A 24,841-nucleotide genomic window follows, 5' to 3' on the forward strand; every position below is an offset into this window, starting at 1 on the left:
CAGAAGATGTTGAAATACTCAACTGAATGAACTTAAACCTGACTGAATGATGAGGCTCGAGGTAAAGCCACACATCGAATGAGTATACCGTCTTAATCGCAATCCATCCTTTAGTTGACGAGGTTTTTCTATCTTGACCGAAGTTGTGGAAGAAGAGCAACTTCAGCATTTTCATAGTGGAGCCATGCTGCCAGCAGGGCTTAATATCTTAATGTTTGTGAGCAGATACATTTAAAATCCCTCAATAATATCATCTGCATATTGCAAACACAATATTAACTACTTTAGTCGAGGCTCTTTATTTTACAGGAGGAGTAATGACTGCAATTACTTCATGATGAAACAGAGTTTTATGGTTGTGGTTTTATTGTTTATCTGCCAGTGTGGGGCACAGCAGATGTAGGCTGATAAGAATGAATGTGGTTTTAAAGTTTCACACAGCTTAAACAGCATCATTTTAGGATTTATATCTTTTATAGTCTCTTTATATCTATGCCATCTTGCAATATCCTGAAGTTAATATCCCTGGATTCTCCTGAAGCACTTTGAACCGTATCAACTGTTTGCCCCCCGCATGACAAGATTCATTTCCAGTGAAACAATGTGATTCCAACAGAAGGAGCAAAGTAGGACATCAGTGTGAATACTATAGTATTGGATTGTTCAGGCTGGTTTGATATATGGCTCACATAGTGCTGCTAAATCAAGAATGAGGTAATATGGAGGAGAGACATCACAGTATCATAGACCTCTCAGAAGTGATGAAGCAGCACTGGAACATGTCCCTGACATCCAGGACCTCATCAAACCAAGTGCCAGTTCAATTTATTCAAAACCCACAGGCTGAGAGAGAAAGGGAGCGTATGGCAAGAAGCCAAAGCTTTCATACTATAGCGAAGTGACGAGGAGTACAGAACTACACCGACGAGAGCTGCAACCCTTCATCTATTAACTGAAAGAAATGTCATCCCCAAAAGTTCTGATAATCACTGAACTCTTTGGTGATCCTTGAAGCAAAAATGTCAAACTTTTGCTTGATCCAACAGCTTCATAAATGAATGTCCTGCTTTTATTATGTTTCGTACATAAAAGTCTGGTTTTGAACTTTTTTTTGACGAAAGAAAAAAAAAAATCACTTGAAAGTTCAAGTCCATGCACATTTGTTGTTGCTGTTGTTTTGAGTGTACATCTTTTTGCACCTTACCTTTGTACTTTTCTATATTTTGTATGTATTTTTTTTACACTATAGCACTTTGAAACATGATTTTTCTGTATGGTCAAAACTTGACAATATAGAAGACTTTGACTGCAGCATTCCTATAATCTAAAACTTCTTTGTTCCTTATTGGACACATACAGTAAATCCACTGAGAAACAGTAAGAAGTAGATTTCAGTTACAGGAACAGGTGGGAGAAAATAAGCTGATGTAGGTATTATTGGCAACCAAGAGATTTATTTTGCACTGGTAGCCAGAAGTGATCAAATCGTCCACAGTAAATGTTTCTAGAACAAGCAGAATGTGGAGGAATCCGCTGTGTTGTTAAAAACTCTCGACTCAGGCACGCTGCCATCCGGATCATGCCAGAACATCCCATCGCACAACTCTTCAATTCCCACCTCATAAACCTCTAAAGAACACGCTCCGACCATTAGCCATTAGCTTTAAATCTATCAGCGCCTCGTAAACGTCCTGACCAGAGTGCACCTCACACGTACTGTACGCATCCTCTGCTTCACAGACGACAAGACATCGCTTCTCCCTCTTTACTTTCTCTCAAGACAACAAGAGTATACGCACGCATGGGTGTGTTTAATTAGCCGAAGGTCAACAACACAGCTCATTTAAGTAATGGGAGTCTCACAGTTTCTTTATTTCTTCTGTCTCGCTCTGTCTCACTGGAAAATGACTCAGTGTGAGAGAAGAGGAGAGGGCATTTCAACCACAATTAATATTTCATCTATTTGTTTTCTATTCCAAAGCTTGAAGGTCAGCTTTGCAAAACAGAGAAACACATTACGTTTAGTTTCATCTTAAGCATTTCACACAGAAATACTAAAATACAAGACGCAAGAAGAGATGAAAACAAGTATTTTCCAACTTTAACAATATTTATATATTTATGTCTTGCTCAAGTGAAGACCTCTGGAAAAAACTGCACAACAAGAAATTAAAACTGACTGCCAGCATGTCGACTCACATCAGCGGACTGATCATTATAAATAAGAGACACACAGCAACGCAGCCAACACAAGACTTTAGTTTGTTAGTAGTAAGATCAAGGAGAATAATGCTGTTTTCTAAAGTCCTGAATACTTTAGCGGCATGTAAATATTTTCAGGAAAACAGTTTATGTCTGGCCTCCTTTGTGCAGTTTTGACAGTGTTACCTCCTCTGATCTCTGTTTGTTTGTTTGTATGAGACATAAACTTAACTTTTGCATATTTATAAGACGCCAAATGGACTTGAGCAACATCAGTATTTCTTTCTTTTTTTTAAGGTTTATTTTGGGGATTTTTTGGGCCCTCATCCCAGAGACAGGACAGTGGACAGAGCCAGAAATCGGGGAGAGAGAGAGAAGGGGAATGACATGCGGGAAAGGAGCCACAGGTCGGATTTGAACCTGGGCCGCTGCCTGGAGGAAACCACATGGGGCAAGCACACCAACCACTGGGCCACCGTTTCCCAAACATCAGTATTTCTCAGTATTTTTTCGGTTGAAATATCAGTTAAGATCAATTGATGTTGTTTTTTTCACCTTGGTACTAATCGATCATTTTAATATCAGAGATTGTTGCGTTTTACAAACACACCGTATCGAAAAGAGTCAGAGTACATAAAGTTTTGACAACCTTTTCAAGCACGTCTTTACCAAGAGTAAAGGGAATGCCAACAATGTGTGCGTTGGTTCTGAGCCCACCAGTGAGCACATGATCCTGCAGAAAGTCTCAGCAATACAGTAGTTCTGCCATCTGGACTAAGTTCCTCATTAAAAAGAAAATTCATTAGCTAAAGTACTCACAGGGGAGTTGGCACACACACACACACACACACACACACACACACACACACACACACACATCAACTGATTATATCGGCCATTTGCAATACAGAATGGTCAACATATTCTATAGACTGATGCCCAGAGTGTATCAGCAGCATACATATCCCTTCTTGTGCGTACATGCATGTACTGTACAGCATAGACAACAGGTTTTCAAGGGGGACTTTGTTGGGATGACAGGGCAGTTGGCACACCTTGACTACTGGGTGCAGTCCAGCAGGTGCATCAGGGGACGGAGAGACTGTCTCTTATTGTGCAGCCTCCAGAAGATCCTCCAGAGAAAATGATTTCAAAAGGCTGTTTTTCATGTGTGTAATGGGACCCGACTGCATTTCTGGCCTTCACACACCATAGTCGCTTGAATTAAAGAGTAGAGAGAGGAGCGGGTTTTATGTTGCATGAGGAAAAGTTAAGACCTTGTTAGAGATACAACATACCCAAAGGAAGGTGGAGGGCATGGGAGGCAATGACTCAAGGAAAGGAAAAGAAAATGATAAGATATAGAGAGATAAGAATCCCATCTTTTTTGTGTCACAAAGAGAGAATAGATAAGCAGGTGAGAACAAGGTGAAGCACACAAACTGAGGGCGATAAATGAAGGGTCATCTGGATAAGACAGGCCAAACAAGGCCTTTAGTGTCCACATCTATTGAGGCTGAATCTGAGGAGGGGGAGCACCTTTTCAGAAACGTTTTCACCCAGAGGCAAGCACTGTTTAAAGTTCAAGAGTATTCAGAAAATACTTAATTTCATTAGTTGTACATTAAGGTTAAAAACATAAAAACAGGCTGACAGAGAGACAATGGAACAACATACAGGCTTTTATATAAAGACAGACTTAGTAATGTGATGAAATAGCAAGAGTCTGGGAGAAAGGATTGGATAGAATTTCCAAAAATAAAGTAGAAAGGAAAATTAGGTAGATAAATACAGTTTAGGAGGTAAGTAGTGAGGTGTAAGTAAAGTAAATAGATATAAAATGACTTTCAGGATCTGTTCAATCCGCCTTCTAACTGAGTTGGTGGTTGAGAAATGAAGTACCACAAAGGTTTATATCTCCCCTCTGTGTCTTCAACAAAGAAAAAGATTAGTGTTATACTTTTTCATCTGAACACTTGTCAGATCCCTTTGAGCCGACTCGACCGCAAACCACACTGACCTTTGATCTGCAGCAAAGGAAATGAGCTACATTTTATGTGCAGACTCCATTCGAAGGCGAGAGTCTAATGAGAGCGCTGAAAGTAAGGCTGACATTCCCTCAGTGAGACGAGTGCCTCCACACAGCACTCAGACCCACTCTGTCCATAGTGTTATCGATCAAAGGGTAAAAGCACACACCCCAGGGGCAGAGGGAGGCCTCACACACGGCTAAAGTTACTCTGTGTGTGTGTGTGAGAGAGAGAGAGAGAGAGAGAGAGAGAGAGAGAAAGAGAGAGGGAGGGAGAGACAGAGTGTTGCATGGCCAACAGTTGCATTGGTAACTCAAACCCTGAGGCAGGACTGCATGCCCACTCGGGGACCAGAGGGACCAGTCACTGCAGATGGAAGTATCAGCTCTTGCACACAATTGTCTTTTTTCTCCCCAAACCACCTTTAAAATCCTCACTTATTTTACCGCGCCATAACTTTTCCGTTATTAAACCAACAAATCTCAGAGAAAAATCCATTACCTTCCCCTCCGACCGGCTCAAACATCCCAAACTGCTCCAGCACTTTGATGAAGAGACCCATAACCACCAGCACAGCAATCATCTCCAAGCCATCCAGACTCAACATCTTGGGAGACCAATGTCGGTCATCGCACAGCGCTGCGCCACCGAGCCAGGTCTGGTCAGGCCCGGGCTGAGTCTGGCCAACGTCACAACACCTGCCCAACTGCGAAGTTTGTTGTCCCGGCTGAGTCCTATTACTTCCTCACTTACATCCACGTTGATCCAATCTAGTGCTCTAACATTTAAAAAAAACTCTCATCCCCTGTTGGAGGCCATACTTCTGGATCCTGAGGCTGCATACAGGGGGCCAGGTAATCAAAACTCTTGCGCTAAAGAAGCTTGTTATCTTATTGCTTCCTTCTCCTCTCCCGTCTTTCTTCCAACAAGGCCCTCCTCGAGTGATGGAAACTTGGGATGTGCTGCGCCGGCTAGTCCTTTGGCAGTGGTTGTCAGGAAGCGAGTGTTGTGAGGGGGAAAGAGGGAGGGAGGGAGGGAGAGGCAGCAGATAAAGAGAGGGGGAGAGGATGAGTGGGAGATGGCATGGAAAATGAGAGCCTGACTGAGAGAGAGAGAATGCACAGACCAGAACCAGACACACACACACACACACACACACACACACACACACACACACACACACACACACACACACACACACACACACACACACACACACACACACACACACACACACACACACACACACACACACACACACACACACACACACACACACACACACACACACACACACACACACACACACACTACAGAGATTTCTTGGATGGGAGTGGCAGGGGGTGAGAGTTGGGGTATCCCCTCCCTCTCTAGTGACATTATATTTAGTGATTTGCCTGATGTGGTATCCCAGGAGGACGGTCTTTAAACTTAATTTGAACTAATAGTAAGATATATTTATGTTCATGTGATGTCATAAAATGTGTGTTTTCACTGTATGTAGATTGCTGCATCTGTCTGCAGCCCGCACGCCTCGAGGTCAATGCAATGTCTCATTAACTTTTCAAATTTGTTTCCATCAGAGCTTGATGAGCCAAGATTTTGGCTATGGTACAAAAGATACAAAATGTGTGTGTGTGTGTGTTATCTGTGTTACAAGATAATATTGATATGATTTGATACATACTGCAAAAGCAGGTGAAGAAATCAAGGATTCTTATCAGCAAAGCTACATGATGAGATTATAAGTAGGATAAGAGACATCAGTTATTTTTAAGGTCATATACAGAACTAACTTATTTACAGATGAAGCCACAAAAAACTTCGGCTCCAAGCCGGTAGCCAGTCAGCAGGCAACTGTATGAAAAACAAGCGTCCACATAATTTACCTGCTATTCAGTATGAAGCATTCCTCTTTGAAAATGAGGTTTGTTTTTGAGAGGAGTTCATTATGTCGCTGAATAAAAGCTTTCACGCAGTGTCATGTTTGTCTGTGAAGTTTCATCTCTATATGCAGGGAGTATTTTTTTATTAATGATGACACACAGTGTCCCACGATGCAATGTAAAAACTAGTAAAACAAGAGGCACACAACAATAGGGCCGTGCTTTAAAAATGATATGTCAATATATATTTACGTACTTCTTGCCAATACGTGCATCGAAGCAGAGGTTCAATTTGGCCGCAAATGCTGTGTCAGCAGTTCTAAAGGACACATTCACAATGAAGCCAACAGGTGGCAGTAGAAGGCAAAGAACACGATGCAGCGCGTGTTTCAATTCAAAACAAACAAGGAAAACGCCATCCACTGTCAGCAAAACTGTAAGCAAAGCTATGCAAGCATTTTGGATTTTAGCAAACACTGGGAGGTTGGTAGTTGGATATGGAACTGCAATATGCAAGCTATGCAAAAACTAATAGGTACAATCCTGCAGCAACAAGACCCACCACCATAGTGTGTCACAACCAGCACTGAATGACGCATTTAAGTCAGAATGTTCCAACTTCTAAACGGGCTGATAAAGAAAAGTTGAGGCTGTGAAGACTTATTTGGTAGCAAAGGCTTCAGGCAGCGTCTTAATGAGTGTGAGGCGCACTTTGTAATCCCCACTCGTCGCTTCACTGTGAATTTGTACGCAGATGCAAAGCAAAGACATTCTTGCTAATAAAGTGGACTCAAAGTCAAATGAAACCAGAATATTATTGTTGCATCAAAAACCAAAAAGAGAGACAACAGTGAGGGAATATTGTATTTGCATGTATAAAAAGTTCTAGGATTATAAAGAGAATATTTCAATTTATTACTAGGATCTCTGTGGACCTGAATTCTAGGTGTTTTAAGTTGTAGGAGTCTCAAAGCTATGCCCTTGCCGTACTTAATTTTTGAATCTCAACAAAACTGAAGGAGATGATAATGATCCAAAATCAACGTGTGTCGTGATACGTCTTGTATCTTGAGGTTGTGGGAAATAGCCAGCCCTACCCAACATTTGCTTAACAAGCGAAAACAGGAACGTTGACGACAAAATACAAGGTTACTCGATCATCCTTACCTTTTCACAAACAGCAGACTTCACTTCTTGAACAATATTCCTCTGAAATAAGGAGCTGTGTTTAAACGTTCTGAACGTTCCTCTCTTGGCAATGATTAAACATATCTATGTTCATAAAAATCTAATATTCAAAGATTTCTTCAATACAAAAAAACCCACCTGAGGCCTTAAAATGGGTTAGATAAAAACTCTATACCTCTAAATCTCCACCCACACCCACACTGCTTGCCTGCAGTTTGAGTTTTAGTCAGTATAGTTATGTTTGAAACTGCAGGAGCATAAAGCTAATAAAACATGAGACTTGGGCTTAACTTGGTTATTAAAAAGAAAGGTCTCTACAGACTGAGCTACTGCTGCTGTCATTTAGTACCCAAGGACCAATATGTAATCTATCTACTGAAGTAAATCATAAAGTGGCCTTACTTAATCATCAGACATTGTGGAAACATGATGTGTTGAAGTGCTGGCTTCACTGTGAACAATGCAGCAGCCAGTATGTCTTCCTTCCAAGTTTAGATTCGGGTTCAAAATGGTCTGGATTTGATTGGAACAGAGAAGGTAGGTGGTTATAAGGCCCCTCCACAGGGCTGTTTTGGATGCCCCTCTGTTTGCCAAACCAACAGGTGTTGCAGTGATGGAAGCGGGCAAGAGAACTGATTTCCGATAGAAGTGACTGTACTCGACCTAAAAAGCCTCGGCATGTTTCTAATAAGCTCCACAAGAGTTGTTTTTTAAAGAGGAGAGAATTTTGATTTGGACACTTGCATTTTCTTTTGCAAGTTGGAGACTGAAAACCACTTCTGTGATCGGATTGTTAGCTCTAACACACAGATGGCTGTTTACTGAGATAAGTACAATGAGAAATCATCCTTAAACAACAGCTAGTGGGGTACAGGTTACTCATTCCTACATACAACAAATGGCCGCTGGAATAGCAGACAACACTACTTAAACTACAAACAGAAAAAAAGACACAAAAACTTTGCCTACAGATTTTGAATATCGAGATATCTGCACGATTTTAGGTCGGTAAACTTGAGTCTTTCAGCCTCACATCTCGTTTGTCTCAATACAACATACAAAAACATGACTGCTTCTACCAGTGGAAAAACTTTCACCTGCACAGACCAACTTGGTCATTTGCTGTTTCAAACATCATTACCCCCTCTGTCAGTCATCAGGTGAGGTTGGAATACTAAAAGCATCCACAAAAAAACAGCGCAGCCTATTACTGCCATCACCTGATGTTCTGCCCCTCCCAGCACGGCACGGCTCCCAGTGAGGGTATCACTTTGCCTAATGCTACGAAAATAACAGGAATGGAAAAAAGGTGTGATGATGCTGCTTGCTCTCAGCCTCGGTTTTTCTCTCTTTCTTTCTCCCTCTTTCTCTGCAGAGTGGAGAGGGTGAGAGAGACAGCATCTGCTCAATATGCATCCTCTTCTGCTGTTGTTTTTAGTCGTTGACATTCCTGTTTTTGCATTTGCAGGCTTGGCTATACATCAGCACGCCTTATTACAGAGACGAATGTCAACCAAGGACTATGTGGGTCAGCCTAATGTCCACACACAAACAGACACACAACAAGTCAGACAAGGTGACAGGAAAACTAATCTTATATGACGTCACTGTATATACACGGTATAAAGGCAAACAAACAGAACGCCACAGCAGACCCATTTCTCCTCACTCTGTGTCAGTAATGTATACCAGATATACTGAAGTTGAGCTCTGATTGCACACATGCAACATGCACACGGAGAAATAGTGAGCCAGATGCTCACAAACGAGACAAAGGGAGAGGTAAAGAAAGTAAAATCTGAGCCGGACTTGTCAGGTTCATATTTATTCCTCAGCCCACTTGTTTATTGAAGAGCCGTCATTTAACAGAAGAAGAAAAAAGGCGAGGAAGGAGAGAAGAAGATGAAGTGTGGCAGGTTGTTGTGTGAGACACGGTGGCAGGGGGAGAGTAATGAGAAGAAAGAGAAGACGGACAGAAACAGAACAAACAAAAGGACAAACCGAAGAGCTCGAGCGACTATAAGGTCAGAGACACCTTTTCTTTATTACCCCTCCAGCATATCTCGCCTCCTGGAGGATTTTTCACCTCATTCTGGCTGTCACCAAAGAAAATTGGACCTGCAGATGTGTCCTCTGCTTCCTCCCTATGCACCTCCCCTACGCTTTCTCCTCCGTTCTTCTGCAAATTTACACAAACCAGACTCGCATATTTGCTCTTCTTTCTGTGTCAATGTTTGCAGGAATAACTTTGTTATAAGACTCTCACTTCTCAAGAGAGGACGTTTTTCTAAATCTCCAATAAGAAAGTCCAATAAAGTGAAGCACAACAGGTGTCTTTTATAATGTCTGACTCAGATCTCTGCACCGGCAGTTGGCAGCGTTTTTGGTCTCTGGACATTCACACTGTCGGGTTCAACTAATGTGCGGGTATTGAAACTCTTTTATAGTGCTGCAGGACTTAATTGCATAAAAAGCTTTAAAATAAATTGTGCTGATTTCTAATCTGCAGAAAATGTGTTTCTTAATTAATCCCTGAGAATTACAAATGTTTTTTTCAAATCTCATTTGTTTGGATGGTCATTAAAAAACTCAAATATGTCTTTAGTTGCAGCATAATTATTTCTGTTCCTTTGCATGAAAATAAAATAATTTGTAACTATTTTTAGAACTTGTGTGTGTGTTTATGAAACCCTGCTTCAGTGATTTCTGATGCTCTTAGGGAGTAAGAAAAAAAGATTATTTTTTTGGGGGGGAGGATAAGAAAAGGGGGAGGGGTCAGTCTTCGTTTTGGTTTCAAGGGAGGGTACTTCAGCCTTGTCTTGTGAAACGTCAACAAGGGTTTTAAGTTTCACCAAAAATAACTATCAAACAGGACTTGAGTTTAATTTGAGGTTTGAATATCCTCTCACCTGTTATTATTTCATGATTTAATATAACCTCCAGTGGCCTGTTGCAGCGGCTTTGTGTATGTTCTGCCCTAAAATGTCTACATTAAACCCTGTAAACTAGTTCGCTTGGGGAACTAGTAAGTTCATCTCAACAAGTAGAGCATATCATCCAAACTAACCAAAACATTGCCACAGAAATTACATTTTAACTTCATGTGACCAATTTTTGACTTTGTTAGTTTAAAAATCACAAAGGATTCTTCAATTATTAAAATATTTTGCATTTAACTTGATTTCGACTGATAAATCAGCCGATCTTAAACAAGAGCTCATGTCTTGCTAACTAGCTTAGCATACACCAGAAGGCAGAAATACAGTTAGTAGAAGATAACACAAGTCCAGCATCATGCAACTATCAGTTTTAAATATTAATGGGGAGGTGTTTTTAAAGGGAAGGGGATTGTCTTTAGAAAATAAATCTCCCTCCCCGAACAAATGATTTTCTCACGGTCCCTAAAATAAAGTGTGACAGAAGCTGCTGTCTGACGGTCCCTGGTGAGACATCTCAGACTAATGAAGTCCTTCAAAAGCCAAAAATCTTTGCACACATACTTGTGCACTGCCTTTTTTGTGTTATCAGACACTCAGAGTCACTCAGCTCTAAACTCAAAACACAAATTACCTTACTTCCTCCCTCTCCTTCCCCTCAGGCTGATATTGATTTTTCCAAATATCTTCTGCTGCTAAATATACTGTAAGAGATGCTCTGAGACGTGAGCACTGAAGGGAAGCTGGTCAATTGATAGGTGCTAAACAGAGGGGAGTGTTGTTCACATAACTGCTGATTCATTCACGAGTTTAAGACCAACTAAAGTGAACGGCTTCATAGACTCAAACTTAAGGCCTCATGCAGATGTTATAAATCAGTGGTGTGACATTTGAACTTCGCCATATCGTCTCAGGTAGACACGGTGTGACTTGAAGAAGCAGAGAAGGATTCATGTCAGATTTTCAGACCTGTGGAGTTCATAAAAACACATTTCTACATCTGGAGGTCGAAACTACATGACAGTGAGCTGCTATGTGCTGCATTGATCTTTGCATGTTACACTCTCTAATCCATAGAAGGTGCTAATTGGAGACCATGTCTATTGATCTGTGCTTCAATAAGACCTGAATGACCACGCTTAAGAGAGCAGACGTACACACACAAGACACAAATCACACACATGCGCACACACACACGCACACACACACACATGAATGGAAAGTCCTCTTTGAAATGAGGCAAATAATGTGATAACTAAGATCTCACTCATTCTCCTGTTGATTGAAATCAATAACGGGGTTGTTACTGGGCCAAAAGTGTTCTTTATTTTCTCCATGTCAAACAGTGAGCTGCCCAAAGAATCAATACACATTTAAAACAACATGAAGAGTCAGTTTGAATTCAAACTGAAGCAGGGGGTGTTTTCTTTATTTATTTTTACTGTAGTTCCTGGGTCAGACTGGGACCTCTAGTGGGCAAAGATCAGAACCAACCAAGACTTTTACTGATTTTAATTTGGGGGAATCTGTGCTACATGTTTCCTGCTTTAATTCACATTTGACATTTCATTAATTACAACTGGCATTTAGGTGTTGTTTTGTCTCTTTTCTAACCTGAGACGCCTGCATACAGATCGACTCTTTCCTGTGCCCAGCTTCTTGTTAATGAGCAGTCCGACTATCATCATGAACTATTTGAACAAAAAAAAGATTAATGAAAATGTGAAAACATTCTGCTGCTCATTACAGTGTCCCAGAGTCCTAAGTAACCTTTGCAAATTGCACAATTTTTCTAAAACTCAAAAAACCCCTCTTTGTTCATTATAAACGACAAAGACAGGAAGAAAACTTCACGTTTTAGAGGCTGGAATATGACAATGTTTGACATTTGTGCCTCATAAATCACTAAAACCGATGAATTTATGAGTTTAAAAATGTATGTCCCTTTCAATCCAGTTTTCACATCAAGAATTAATCTTTGCAAGATTCATATATTTAACAAGAGGACATCTATGTCCCCTCTAAAGACGCTTTTCCTCTGGTTTCCTCCTTCTACTTATTTTCCACATCAGTATAAACTTATTTCTGTAAAGTTGCCACTCACCTTTCCTCCTAAACATCCAGTAGGATAGTGGGAATATTGACATGAGGACGAGCGCATAAAAACCTCCGATGCCCTCCTCAGAGCCGCTCAGGACGCCCACAGGGTTAAAAGCAGACATTTCAAACACAGGTGATGGCTGACATGCCCGACATGCCCCGCTCTGAATGCATGTGTTTGTTGTATTCAGAGATAACCTGTGGCACAGCTGGGTTTCCCCTCCTTTAGAGGGTGTTACTAAACACAGTGTAGTTTGATCCTGTATTCAAAAACATCTTTAAAGTACTTCTACTCTATCCGCCGTTTTCTTTAAGCTTCTTCTATATTGTCCCTTTTAACTCACTGAAGTAGTCTGAAGTTTTTCTGTAAGTTTCATTTTTAATAATAAAGCCTCCAGGTTCCCAACCCAGGTCCCTACAGACTGAGCTACTGCCGCCCAATAAATAAGCAATAAACTCCTCTTTTACCAGCTTTACCATTTAATGTGAAATTAGCTAAACAGGCCCATTGTTACAGTATGAAATAGCTTCTTGCCTAAGTACTTCTGTCCCAATTAATCAATGAATGAAAGACTTTATTTAAAACCCAGAATTGAATCAAGATAAACAAACAAACAAAAAAGTAACAGTGTCCAAAAAGGAGAAGGTAGAAGTAAAGCGTATAGATATATCCCTGCCCCTTTTCTTCTATTATTCATATATTATATCCAATGCTTCAAAGCCATATGCTCAGACAAACAAGTTGTCATCCTCCAGCTGCTTTGATAAGGCAAGTGTTGTTTTCCTCTTCATGATCATGCTGCTATTGTAGAGGTAAAAATAAAAGCAACAAACTGTTTAGCCTCTCTGATGAGGCTCTTTATATTCCCATTGATGTACAGTTTGTGCACTGACAGTTTGTCTTATAAACTAGTTTTGTTGCTTTCACGCCCCACTGTTAGACACAATACATGTGGAACTGCAACATGGGTGAGCCAGGGCGGTATGCAAACAACATGTGAGAGAGCAGTGAATGGAAAAGCAGCTGTTTGCCGATGTAGGGATAAGAATGTAGGACATTTCTAATTTGAGTCTGTAAGCACACAGAGCCTTACAAAAACAGTCCAGTGAGCCGGGCGAGACATAAATAATGTATTCTTCATGCCAGAATCAGATTCAGAATGAGTGAGCTTGTGAATTTTTACAGCGTGAGCAGGTGAAACCTTCAGGGAGAGAATAGACAGAATTGGAAAGGTGGTGAGGGGAGGAAAGTCAGACCACCAGACTGTAAGAGAGGAAAGAGAATTATAAAATAACACAGGTGTGAGTCTTAACCGGGGGGGGAAATATGACAGGAAAGGGTGAACTACTCAAATCATACAGAAATGTGTGGGGAATGCTTTTTCATGAACAGACCCTCACAGGAGCTGCTTGAAGTTCAGTAAAAAAAAGTGCAACTTCAATCAACCTCCACTAGAGGTCAGTGCAGATTAAAGTATTTACATTCATTTCAAAGTATTTCAAACCCAAATACACACACACACACACTCCAGCTCTCTCACACACACACAGACTTTAATGTACTGGTAGATGGTGCCAAATCTTTTTTTCAATGTGACTTTCAAATGTTCTTAACATACTGTATCCTCTGAACTGATGAAAGCATGCAGCAGTTTTGAGTTGATGCCAAGTCTGTAACATCTCATCAGCAGAATAAGCCCTCAGCTGAACCTCCAATAGAACAGTATATTTAGCCTGGCTTGGAGCCGAGTACTCTGTGTGGCGAGGGAGATGAGGTAATAACAGAAGAGTCACACTTTTCAATTTGCATCACAGGTAAAAGACCTGGGAAAAGACCTTGAGCAGAACACCAACATAGGCTGACCTGTTCTGAGAGTGCAGCAGAACGCCTCAAATGCATGCACACAGAATTACAAAAGAACTATCTTTTTTTTTTTTTTTACAGCAATCTTTGCTTTAATGTCCTCTGCGGAAGAAACCAACTGCAAACCTGATTCATCACTGATCATTCCCACTGACTCACACCAGTGTGGTTAAGGACATATACTGTTGCTAGGCTCACGGCACAAATCTTTGTATTTAAATGAATGACTCAATGGACATCAGGACAACAGTGCAAACAAGCACGTGTACCCGCTGCTCCTCTGATTCAGCAGCTAATCAAAAGCAAATGATTCAACCTAAACCAAAGGACAAATCTGCCTGCAGTGCACACTAAAAGCCTGCAAAGTCAAAGAGGAGGAAAGCAAAGTAATGATGCACAGGGTTCAAAGCAGCTTTAAGCACACAAACAAGATACACACAGGGACTGTGTCAGAGATATGTGCACAGATAGTTTACATCTGTGAAATAACCTCATGACACAAATATGTGTCACACCTCTACACCATGGTTTTTATTCTAATTTGTTTAAATAGGCCGTTTCATCATGTAGAGAAATATCACCGCTGAATAAAACAAACGTATGCACGCTGCTTGCCCTCTATTTGAGATCAAAACAATTAACCTCATGAATGTAAAGAACCTGTTTTATTATCTTTATCATTATATTTATTCAGCTTCCTACACACTCCTCAACAATGCATTTTTGTCCAATTGTTTAAAAATGTTGTTTTTGTTGTTTTTTAATATTTATTTTTGGGCTTTTTGTGCCTTTATTGTAGAGATAGGACAGTGGATAGAGTCTGAGATTTAGGGAGAGAGAGTGGGGAATGACATGCGGGAAAGGAGCCACAAGCCAGACTTGAACCTGGGCCGCCCGCCTGGAAGACCACAGCCTCCACACATGGGGCGCACGCACCAACCACTGCGCCACCGACGCCCCATTGTTTCTTTTTTTTTGATAAATGTATCAGATAGATTGTTGTTGGGCATATATCTGTAATCTAAATCATAGGAAAGGAGTTTTAATGATCACTGAGGTAAGAGGAGACTGGAGATGTTTTTTAATTGACTGGTGCTTATTCAAATATAAAGGAGAGAAGAGGAGGGGAGAGAAGAAGACAAGGGAAGGAAATGAAATGAAATGAAATGAAATGAAAGAAGGAAAAGGGAAGGAAAAACAATAAATGGAAGAAAAGAAAAAAAAGGAAAGGCAAACAGAAAAGAAAGAAAAGGAAAGAAAAGGAACAAGGATTAAAGGATAGGAGAGTGGAGAAGAGATGGGGAAAGAGAGATTGAGAGATGTACGAAAAGGAAGTGAAAAGGAAGTGAAAGTCAAAGGAGAGGACAGTAAACTGAAGGGAAAAGGAAAAGAGTGAAGGCTGTGATTGTGTCTGTCAGCTGGGCAGAGCTGAACGCTCCTTTGTGTTAAACCTGTCAACTGTCACCAAAGAGAGAGAGCGAGAGACAGAGGAAGAGAGAGAGAGGGAGGCTGTCGTCATGGACACGACACATAGCATCAATTCCCCAGGTTTGCTTGTACACGCACGCGAGCAAACACACACACACACACACACACACACGTCACCTATGTATCTGTCCCATCTAATTTCACTCTGCTCCAACTATTGGTAAAAAGACACAGACAGACATTCCCATCTCATCTATTATATCTGCTGGTGAACGTATTGATCCAGATGCACACACACACACACACACACACACACACACTGCAGCGTTCGTATTTCTTTACACACACTCTTAACTTTCCATGTTGCTGTCTCTCTGATATTAGCAGACCTTGAGGACATGACAAACCTTGTTATCATGGCAGTGTAGACTATTGGCTCCTATTAGTATTCTACAAATACACACACACAAGCATAAAAATAACGACATAAAAACATGCATATGTCTCCTTGGGGATAATTGTTCATAATCTGTTTCCTGCTCTGCTGCCATCCTTGAAGTAAATATGTTATACTACATTTGTCAGGAGAGATTTCCATTTCTGGGCTGGTTAATCAATCCTTACCGAGGGGAATAAAACCAGCAATATTATTGATCAGCTGTTGTTTCTTAGTTTTCTCAGATAAGCTGTCACTGTTGACCTCCTGTTTCATAGGGAACAAAAAAGAGAAGAGAATCTCTGTATTATTTTTTAATATCAGTAGATTTGAGTTCCAAAGAGGCCATGGTGATTTAGAAAACTGAAAATCACACATCTTTTGTATTGAACATCCACAAATTTTAGACACAATTTTTCAATATATCAACACAGTCTTCACTCTAGCGGTGCTCTGGATGTAGGTAACTTCACGTATAGGTAAAGCAGCATTTCACAATAAATGCGCCCGGGGCAGAGACTGTCGATTGTAATGTTTTTGCAGTGGGGCAGATCCTTCATGTCATCAGAAACACATTCTCATCCCCTCTGCAGCACCACAGCATTGCTGGTTGTGTATCTGAAAAGTTAATGCACAACATCCCCTACTGATCCTTCACTGGCTGTGTGTAAGGACGAGGTGTAAGGATGCTTTTTCCCTTCATGCAGAATTATGATTGATGCAGAACCTTCTCAAGTGCTGGAATGCTTACGGGATATATCTAGCTTAACGTGCAACTAATTCTGACTTCAATTACAATTCACAATTTGAATGCTAATTGATGTGTGCTAAAATTGGTGAAGTGCCTTTTTTTTAGGTTTAAAACTTTGAAGCTTAATTCAAAGGCAGCTGGACTTTGTTGAAGATCTTGACACAGACAGACATGAAATGAATGTAGACGTTTTATTTCTTCTCTGAACGGCTTCTTCAGTTCTAAACTAACTAAGCTAGAGATATTAGCCTTCTGAGGACAAAGGACACTGCTTTGAAGATGACAAGGTGCACATCAGGGAAGACCGTTGGTTTGAACAGGACGTTAAAGAAACCATCTAAAGTTGAAAAACCAACCCTTTGTCTGAAACACCATCTTTCACCAACCTACAATGTTGTTTTGAATTCTCTCTCAAAAAGACTGAAGCCCCAGTCCTTGGAACATTGTTGATCATTAGCATGCTAATGACACACAGAGGCTAATAGTTCTACCTCTGTCCACCAGTAATTTTAGAACTGAAGAAGCCTTTTGGAGGAAAGGTTTCAAGATCTTTTTAAGTCCAGTTGCCTTTGGAACTCTGAAAATCTGTCTTTCATAATTTTATTGTCGTCTGTCTTTTCAGTGAAGCCTTTTAAGTCACGCACACCTGACATCTATGGCTTATGTGTTTCAATGTAAGGTGTGTTACATGGCTGAAAACCAGTCACATACCCAACACATGGAAGGGTTATTTTTTTACGACAAACTGCACTCTTCTTGGCTGGTGTAAACACAAAGTTAGCACAATATGAGTGAACAAAATTGAAAACCTGGAAACACATGGTGAGCAAACAAGTGCTAGATTCCTAGAAAACTGAATAGAAAACACACACACACACACACCCATCTAATAAAATTGCTTTTAAGGTGTTGTGTGCTGCTTTTTCTCCCGGGCGAGCAGGCGCACAGGTCATGGCGTGTCACACAGTGTGCGCTGGGCTTTCCACAGCTATAAATAGCACTGAGAGGAATCAGATTTGGAGAAGCGGAGGTGGGAACTGATGAGATCACACATACCCATGTGTGCGCGAGCGTGCACACCCACATACACACGCACACCCAGACACACACACACACACACAAAAGGCTTTGGTGTGAAGAAATGGAGTAAGACTCGACATCACGTCGACTCGGAGACAGACAAGCTGACAAAAACAGCGTGAAGGCAGCAGAACAGATTGAACACATAACTAGAGCAGAGACGAGGCTGTGGGGAGACATTGAGACGATTACCTGCTGAATTAAAAAAAAACAAAAAAAACAGGGGAGGAGCCAACTGCTGCAATGATGGGGAGGATGATGACAACATGGTGGAAGTGGTGCAATTACAAGTTAACATCGTCTGAAGGATGACGCCCAGGGGAGAAAAACGATGCCAGGATGTGTGGGACACTTGTACATGTAGTACATGACACTTGAAGTGAAGTCTGTCTAATATTTATGTACGGGTCTGAACACTTTGTCTTTCAAGGACATGAGAGCATTAATAACACATGGCACAGAGTGACACATCGTTCATGTCAGAGATATTGTGTTTAACGTTGAATATCATTCTAATGGCTTTGACTTTCACTGAGGTCGTAAAGACTCGGAAGACAAATCAAGAGCGTTGCGAGGATGTCTGGGTCCAATGAAGGAAATCACTTGGGGCCCCTCTACTGCAGCCTCAGCAATACTCCTACAATAATCACACCTCTATTACACAAATGACCCCTTAAGCAACCCTTAAACGTGTGTGTGTGTGTGTGTGGGGGGAGGGGCCTTAAAACCGAATACCTTCTCTGGTCAAAACAAATACAGACCATTCAGGACTACAATTGAAAACTCAGGAGGCGGACCTACTGGCTGCTGCATTGTTGTCAGAGAAGCCAGAACTTCAACACAGCATGATTCCTTAATGTGAGATGATGTAGTGAGGTCATTTTATGATTTAATTCAGTGGATATCTTACTGATTGGTCCTTTAAGTCAAACTTTTGGAGTGGAAAGTTTTGTGTTGCGTCCTCTGGATACAAAACAGAACATCAAATAAGTCCAATTTCCGCTTTCCTGCTAAAAGAATTCTGAGTGTTTGTGTGTCAAAAGTGCATGAAAAGATGACAAATAAGTATTTAAATTCCTCTTCCTCATTCCTGTTTGTGAGCCTGCTGCTACAGTAAAACACAAATCTCTCATAACTGTGACACACACTAACATGTTAGTGGAGCACACAGCTGACGAACAGACGTCAGGTTGCTGCAGAGCGAGAAGTTGACAGACGAGTGCTGCTCCAGAAACTGACAAGCAGGTGACACATTTACAGTGAAACAGAGAGAAGAGACACTGAGCGCTGCCGCCAAGCAAAACCAGTAAAACCAGTGGGGATGAACTCTCCAGGCATTGTAATCACCTATTTACTTATTATTTAAAATGTGTTTATAGGTGTTTTCATGTTTTCATGTTTTCATTTTCAGTTTTAGAGGTGAGTGAACGGTGCTTCCTTGTTTTGTTTCATTAAAATTTTGGATCGGATTCCCAATCTCAATATCTAAAAAAACCAGATATTATATGACAGCACATCTGTAGAGAAGCTACACAATTTTGAGTGTAGCTCACAGGAGTTCAGGTTTTATGTTTGCAGTCTGAGTAGTATTCAATATCATTTTCAGCAGGCTTAATAAAAGGTGTAAAAAATAAAATCTATTAGGATTAAAAAATGTTATTCTATCATAAATGAAAGGAACATGACCTCACCTCTCTATCACTTATTTAATCACCTGTGCCTCTCTAATGCCATTACCTGTACTAACATACATAATAGGGGGTAGATACTGAAAAATAATTAAGCTGATTTTGAGCCTGATTCTCCCTTCTGACAAAAATAAGAAAAGTCCAGATACTTTTATTGTTCTAAAGATTATGTGACCAGATTTTCCTGTAGGCTGACAAATGTTAAGAGTGATTTTACTCCCCCTGATCTGCTCAGAAGAACGCTGTGGCCGCTCTGATTTCAAACCTTAAATAACATGATTAATATTTATGATCGGCTCCTGTTGTGTGGGAGGAACCCTGAGGACATTCCCATCTCAGTGGTACTTGTACTTTTACCACAGGGTGTTACAAAGACATACAGAACTCTGCTGTACACGATCCAGTCCATGTTCACACCGTCTCCAGAGTTCTGATCTCTTTCTTCCTAAATCGTCAGTTAAAAGTATCACACTAAACGTTTTCTGCGTTGTACTCTCCTTGTCGTCTTTGTTCTATTTTTGTTGTCATTCATTGTCAAAGCTTCTTTGAGTATCTAGAAAAGAGCTATATAAGACTAATTTATTATTATTATTATTATTATTATTATTAATAAACTATTATCATCTGTCCATGATCCACCTTGTTTGTTGACTCTGAAGTTGTGATTTGCAAGACTTTCCAGTTTTAAGAGTCAGGTTGTTTGTGAATGGTACCCGTTAGTGTGTAGTGAGCAGTTCAGAAAACCTTCTCTCGCCCTACTTTCCCTTCACTTCCTCTCCCTCTTCTCACATTCTCCTGCTCCCTGACTGTCATGTCGACCAGAGGTCAGCGGCGCAGTCCCTCAAGGTCGTCCCCATCCGAGGTCTGGTGTCCTCATGCCCGGATGGCTGAGTGGAACAGACGGCTAAGTCCCTGTTGGGGACTGTCAGACTTTTAGTGCCTCTGACCACTGGCCTCCTGGGTGGAAAGACACAACGTGCATCCATTCTTTGTTCCTATCCACTGCTGTCCATTACAAAGATCATGACACAGAGAGGAAGTAGGATATAAAGGAAGGCAGGCAGAATAAATCCAATCAAACAACCCTTTTAATGAGATCAAAATGCAGACATGTTTGGAAATGTGTGTCTCGGTCAGAACGCGGGTGGACTGAAGTGTGATTTGTTCTTGCTGTGAAAACAACATGACACAACCATGCTTTGTTATTCAGATCAGGCCAAACATTTTCCAATCATGCTGAGGTGTCAGATGCTCTACCTGCTCGTTTTTTTCTTCTCTCCATCACACCTCTTTGATGGATGAGCAGATTTCTTCACTGATGTTCATATTCACTTGTTTCTCTACAAGACTCAAAATAAAATACTGTAGTGACCTAGAAATGTCAGCTGCCTATACATATAAAGTGGTTAAATCACTGTCTAAAAAACTTAGTTATTACATTACATCCATTGCATGGGGATGAGCCAAATGAAGTACTGGCCAGGAGGTTAAAAAAATAGAGTGTTAAAAAGAGTGTTGCTGTTTTACTGAAAATATTTGTGTTATTTGTAACTGATTTTTCAATACAGATTTGTCACAACAATTATTTAGGACAAAAATGGCACAAATAAAATAAAAGAAAGAAATGCTGGTCATAGAAGAACGGCTGGCTTTAGAAAAGTTGAATTATGGTTTGTGTTATTTTACAGACTTTTGTTCTAAACTAAAAGCGTTTTCAGACCAAACAATTCTGGGGACTTTTTGAAGAAGAACTATCCACTAAGGACTTCCCTGAGATCAGTAAACCATGGGGACTCTTTTATGTCCGCTTTCGCACTGCCATGGTACCTACTCTGAAGCAGCAGCTAAAAAAGGTTCCTCTAGTTCTAGGAACTAAAATAGTTCATAGTTCCTGTGGTGCTGATTTTCAATAAACGGAGGAGGATTCCAACGGTTCCTAGAACTATGAAAAAGTTCCTGCGGTCCTAAAACGCCTCATGGTGATGTTTGACACATGCTCGCCTCTTCTCAAAGCCTACATGCTCTGGACACTGTGTTTTGTGGTGCATGACAAATCTTAAAGCCCTCACTCATCACTGTTTGTTATTTTCACTTCCAGGATGGTCTTTCTTGGCCACACTCGACTAAAACATTGGCATACTTTTATTCACAGGTCTTTTTTAGTTCTGCTTTTTTTTCCTACTTTTAAACCGTGCTCAGACAGAGGAGTAGAGGAACTAACCTTTTGGTCTTAGGACATTTTCTTACTGTCTGATTAAAAGGTCAGAAATGAACAGGGGGAAAAGCCTACTAACAAAACGAGTGCAACATTGTGTAACAGTAATCAATAAATCTCGATTATCTTGTTTTCATGATCGTGAGAAGCCAAAATCGTAATTGAATTTGAAACTCCGTTGTTTACCCAGCCTTACCATACGAGCCATAACATTTTGTCCTTTATCGGGGTGAAACATTGGGAAGTGAAATGTTACATGAACAGAGAGAGCATTAATAAAGCTCCCTGTAACAGGTTGGATCATCGCTGTATTACATTATTCATGTGTATGCGTATAAAAAGGGATGACACGACCAATTATATCCAACTCTATAATAATAATAATAATAATCTGTGACAACACTACATATAAAATGTTCCTCTATATTGGGGCTGAAGCTACAAGAACGAACACACACATTACCCTCAAAAATTTCACTGTGCAGTGAAAGTAAAGAGTCAGGTGTACACATGGTGCTCACTTACAGCAGTAAGAGTGTAACTGTGAAACCCCTGAGGCGTTTAATAGCTATAGTTAGCTTCGATTTATTCCCTGCTCTGATAGCTAAAGTTAGCAGTAAATTCATCCACCTGCCAGGGGGACTTGTCAACGAAGGATAGAAAATACACTTCCATTCGTTGGTTAGCCTTTAATGACTGAGGGGCTGGCTGCAAAGAGCTGATTAGAAAATTAATTATTTATCAACATACGACTAAAAATTTCCTCTGAAAACTGAAAAATTGAGAACAAGTCATTAAGGTGTACAATGACTGTTCTGAAATTCAAACCAAGGCTATAAGTCTTATTGTACGAGTGCAACAGCTCTCAGAGATGAAGCAAAGAAAATATCAGGACATAAAAGAAATGATTCGAGGAACGAGGACAAGGTAAAGAAAGACAAGACACAAAGAGAAAGGAGAAGATAGAGGCATGTGATGTAGGGAATGCATTCAGACCGGTTGAAGGAGCGTGATTCTTTTGTAGTAAGTAAAGAAAGGTATTGTTCTCCACGTGACGCATGTTTTGTTGGAGGATCTCTTGTATTTTAAGGGAAACCTGGAGGAGACAGGGTGGTAATGGAAATATTTGCTGATGGAGGTCACACTGCTCTTGGAACACTTTTAAAGCATTCATACAACACCTTTCTCTGAAAATGGAGACCGTTTTCCACCTGACCGGTCTGAGGTCAGGAAGAAAGAATGTAGGAAATGTCACCTTGCACAAGGTTTCTCTGTGGCTACAAATATATTATGTAGAGTTGAAACACTCAAGCGAAATACACGTATTGCACAGTGCATTGACTATATTCTTTACGTGTAGCATGCGCTTGTTTCTGTATTTCTTGACACATTATAGCAGCACAATGTATGTAGTTATTGCAAGTAAACTTTCTATTAAGAAGTAAACTACTTGATGAACTTTAGGTTAACAGGAATAGACTGAGGCAAGGGAGCACTCTGTGAGTGGAGCTGATTTCAGCACCATGGACAGAGACAGACAGAGCTATGACAATCTGTTGTTGACACACAATAAAGTGGTGTTAAGGGTTAGGTCTGGTTTCTTTATGAAACATTTTAAACACAAAATTATAGATGCAACATATTGCATGGAAAAAATAACAAAGATGTTGTAAATCTGATCTGAAGTGCAGAGCCGTAGTTCTGAACCATTCCAGTTACAATTCACTTAGCAGACGCTTTTATCCAAAGCGACGTACATCAGAGAGTAAGAACAACACAAGCAAGGATCTAGAAAAAAAGGGAACAATGTCATTAAGATCAAACGATCAGCTTTGAGTCCGATTGGACACACAGGTGCTGACAGGCATTGCACAGAGGCAAAGTACAACATTGACGGCAGTTCTTGAGAGCTCTAATCAGTATAGAAACCATCTTAGAAGTCGTTGTTACATGTCTGTATATCTTAATTTCAACTTAATTTTCTTTCATTCTTTCTTTGGAGGATATGTTGGTCAAAAAACAGCCTGATCAAACCTGACACCATGATTTCTAAGGTTTGACTTCAAGGCTGAATAAAGTCACTGAATACACTTACAAACTGGGAAGCTAAGTTTTCCAATTGCACTGAGATGGATCGTAGTTTTATCTTAGTTTGGCTGTAAAAAAGGTCCGTCCAGTCATCCAGTTTTATATGGTAGTCAGAAAGTTATACAAAACAGTCAGTACTGTATGTTAGTTTTGTCAGGAGCAGAAGACAAATAGAGCAGCATATCATCAGCGTAACAATGAGAATAGATATATTTGATAGTTTTTGACAACAGAAATATATGCAGAGAAAATAATATAGAACCCAAGATGGATCCCTGAGTCACACCAGAGGAGAGCATAACAGTCTCAGGCATGTAGGGACCAAGTTATTACAGAAAAAAGTCACACTATTTATTTTATATTTTTATTATTATTATTTTGGATTATGAAAAGGTTTCTTATGCTATAATATTTGTATCTAGAGTTGTGAATGGGTGCATGAATTCTTTAAAGACTTGGTTGTGAGTCGGTCAAACCCAGACTTGGTAGTAGTCTAAGTTTAAGCCAAGACTAAACCTCCATACATGTCTTTCTTCCAAGTGTCCCAATGGCTACAAAAAAAAGAAAACCTAAGAACCCTAAACTGTACAAGTGAGGTAATGTCTATTCTGTGCAACTAAATAAAGAAACATATTGAATCATTGATCAAACCACATTTTTCAGAAGAGTGTCTTTTAAGTAAAAACCTCATAATACAAAACCATTTCTCTCAGTTTCTCTGCAAACCAAATTCCCTCTTTCTTCCTCTCTCCACCAGTCACACCTAGTTTCCCCCCTCAACCCCCACACACAGACTGCTACTAATAGGGGTTTATTTTTAGCACATGCGAGGTGTGTGTGTGTGTACACACATGATGGATGACGGAAACGTTTCACTTCTCTCTCGTACAGACGGAGGAGTAACGTGAGGGAGGGGATGGCAGGAGGTGAGGAGAGCAGAGGTTGAAGG

The 24,841-nt window shown here is 40.4% G+C and overlaps 1 protein-coding gene across 5 annotated transcripts in view; it reads right to left on the minus strand.

The window, feature by feature from the left end:
- LOC109990751 (Kv channel-interacting protein 2) overlaps positions 1 to 24,841 on the minus strand; it is a 107,936-nt gene that overhangs the window by 20,656 nt on the left and 62,439 nt on the right. Inside the window, exon 1 of one of the 5 annotated variants that reach the window (XM_020642956.3) lies at positions 4,734 to 5,222. The exons of the other annotated variants lie outside the window; for them this stretch is intronic. Within the exon in view, the coding sequence (XP_020498612.1) occupies positions 4,734 to 4,839 (106 nt within the window). The 5' untranslated portion in view covers positions 4,840 to 5,222. Of the gene's footprint in view, positions 1 to 4,733; positions 5,223 to 24,841 lie in introns of those variants that run through there. 5 annotated transcript variants of the gene reach the window in all.

The sequence above is a fragment of the Labrus bergylta genome, chromosome 10, assembly GCF_963930695.1.
Source record: "Labrus bergylta chromosome 10, fLabBer1.1, whole genome shotgun sequence".
In the NCBI taxonomy this organism is placed as follows: domain Eukaryota; kingdom Metazoa; phylum Chordata; class Actinopteri; order Labriformes; family Labridae; genus Labrus; species Labrus bergylta.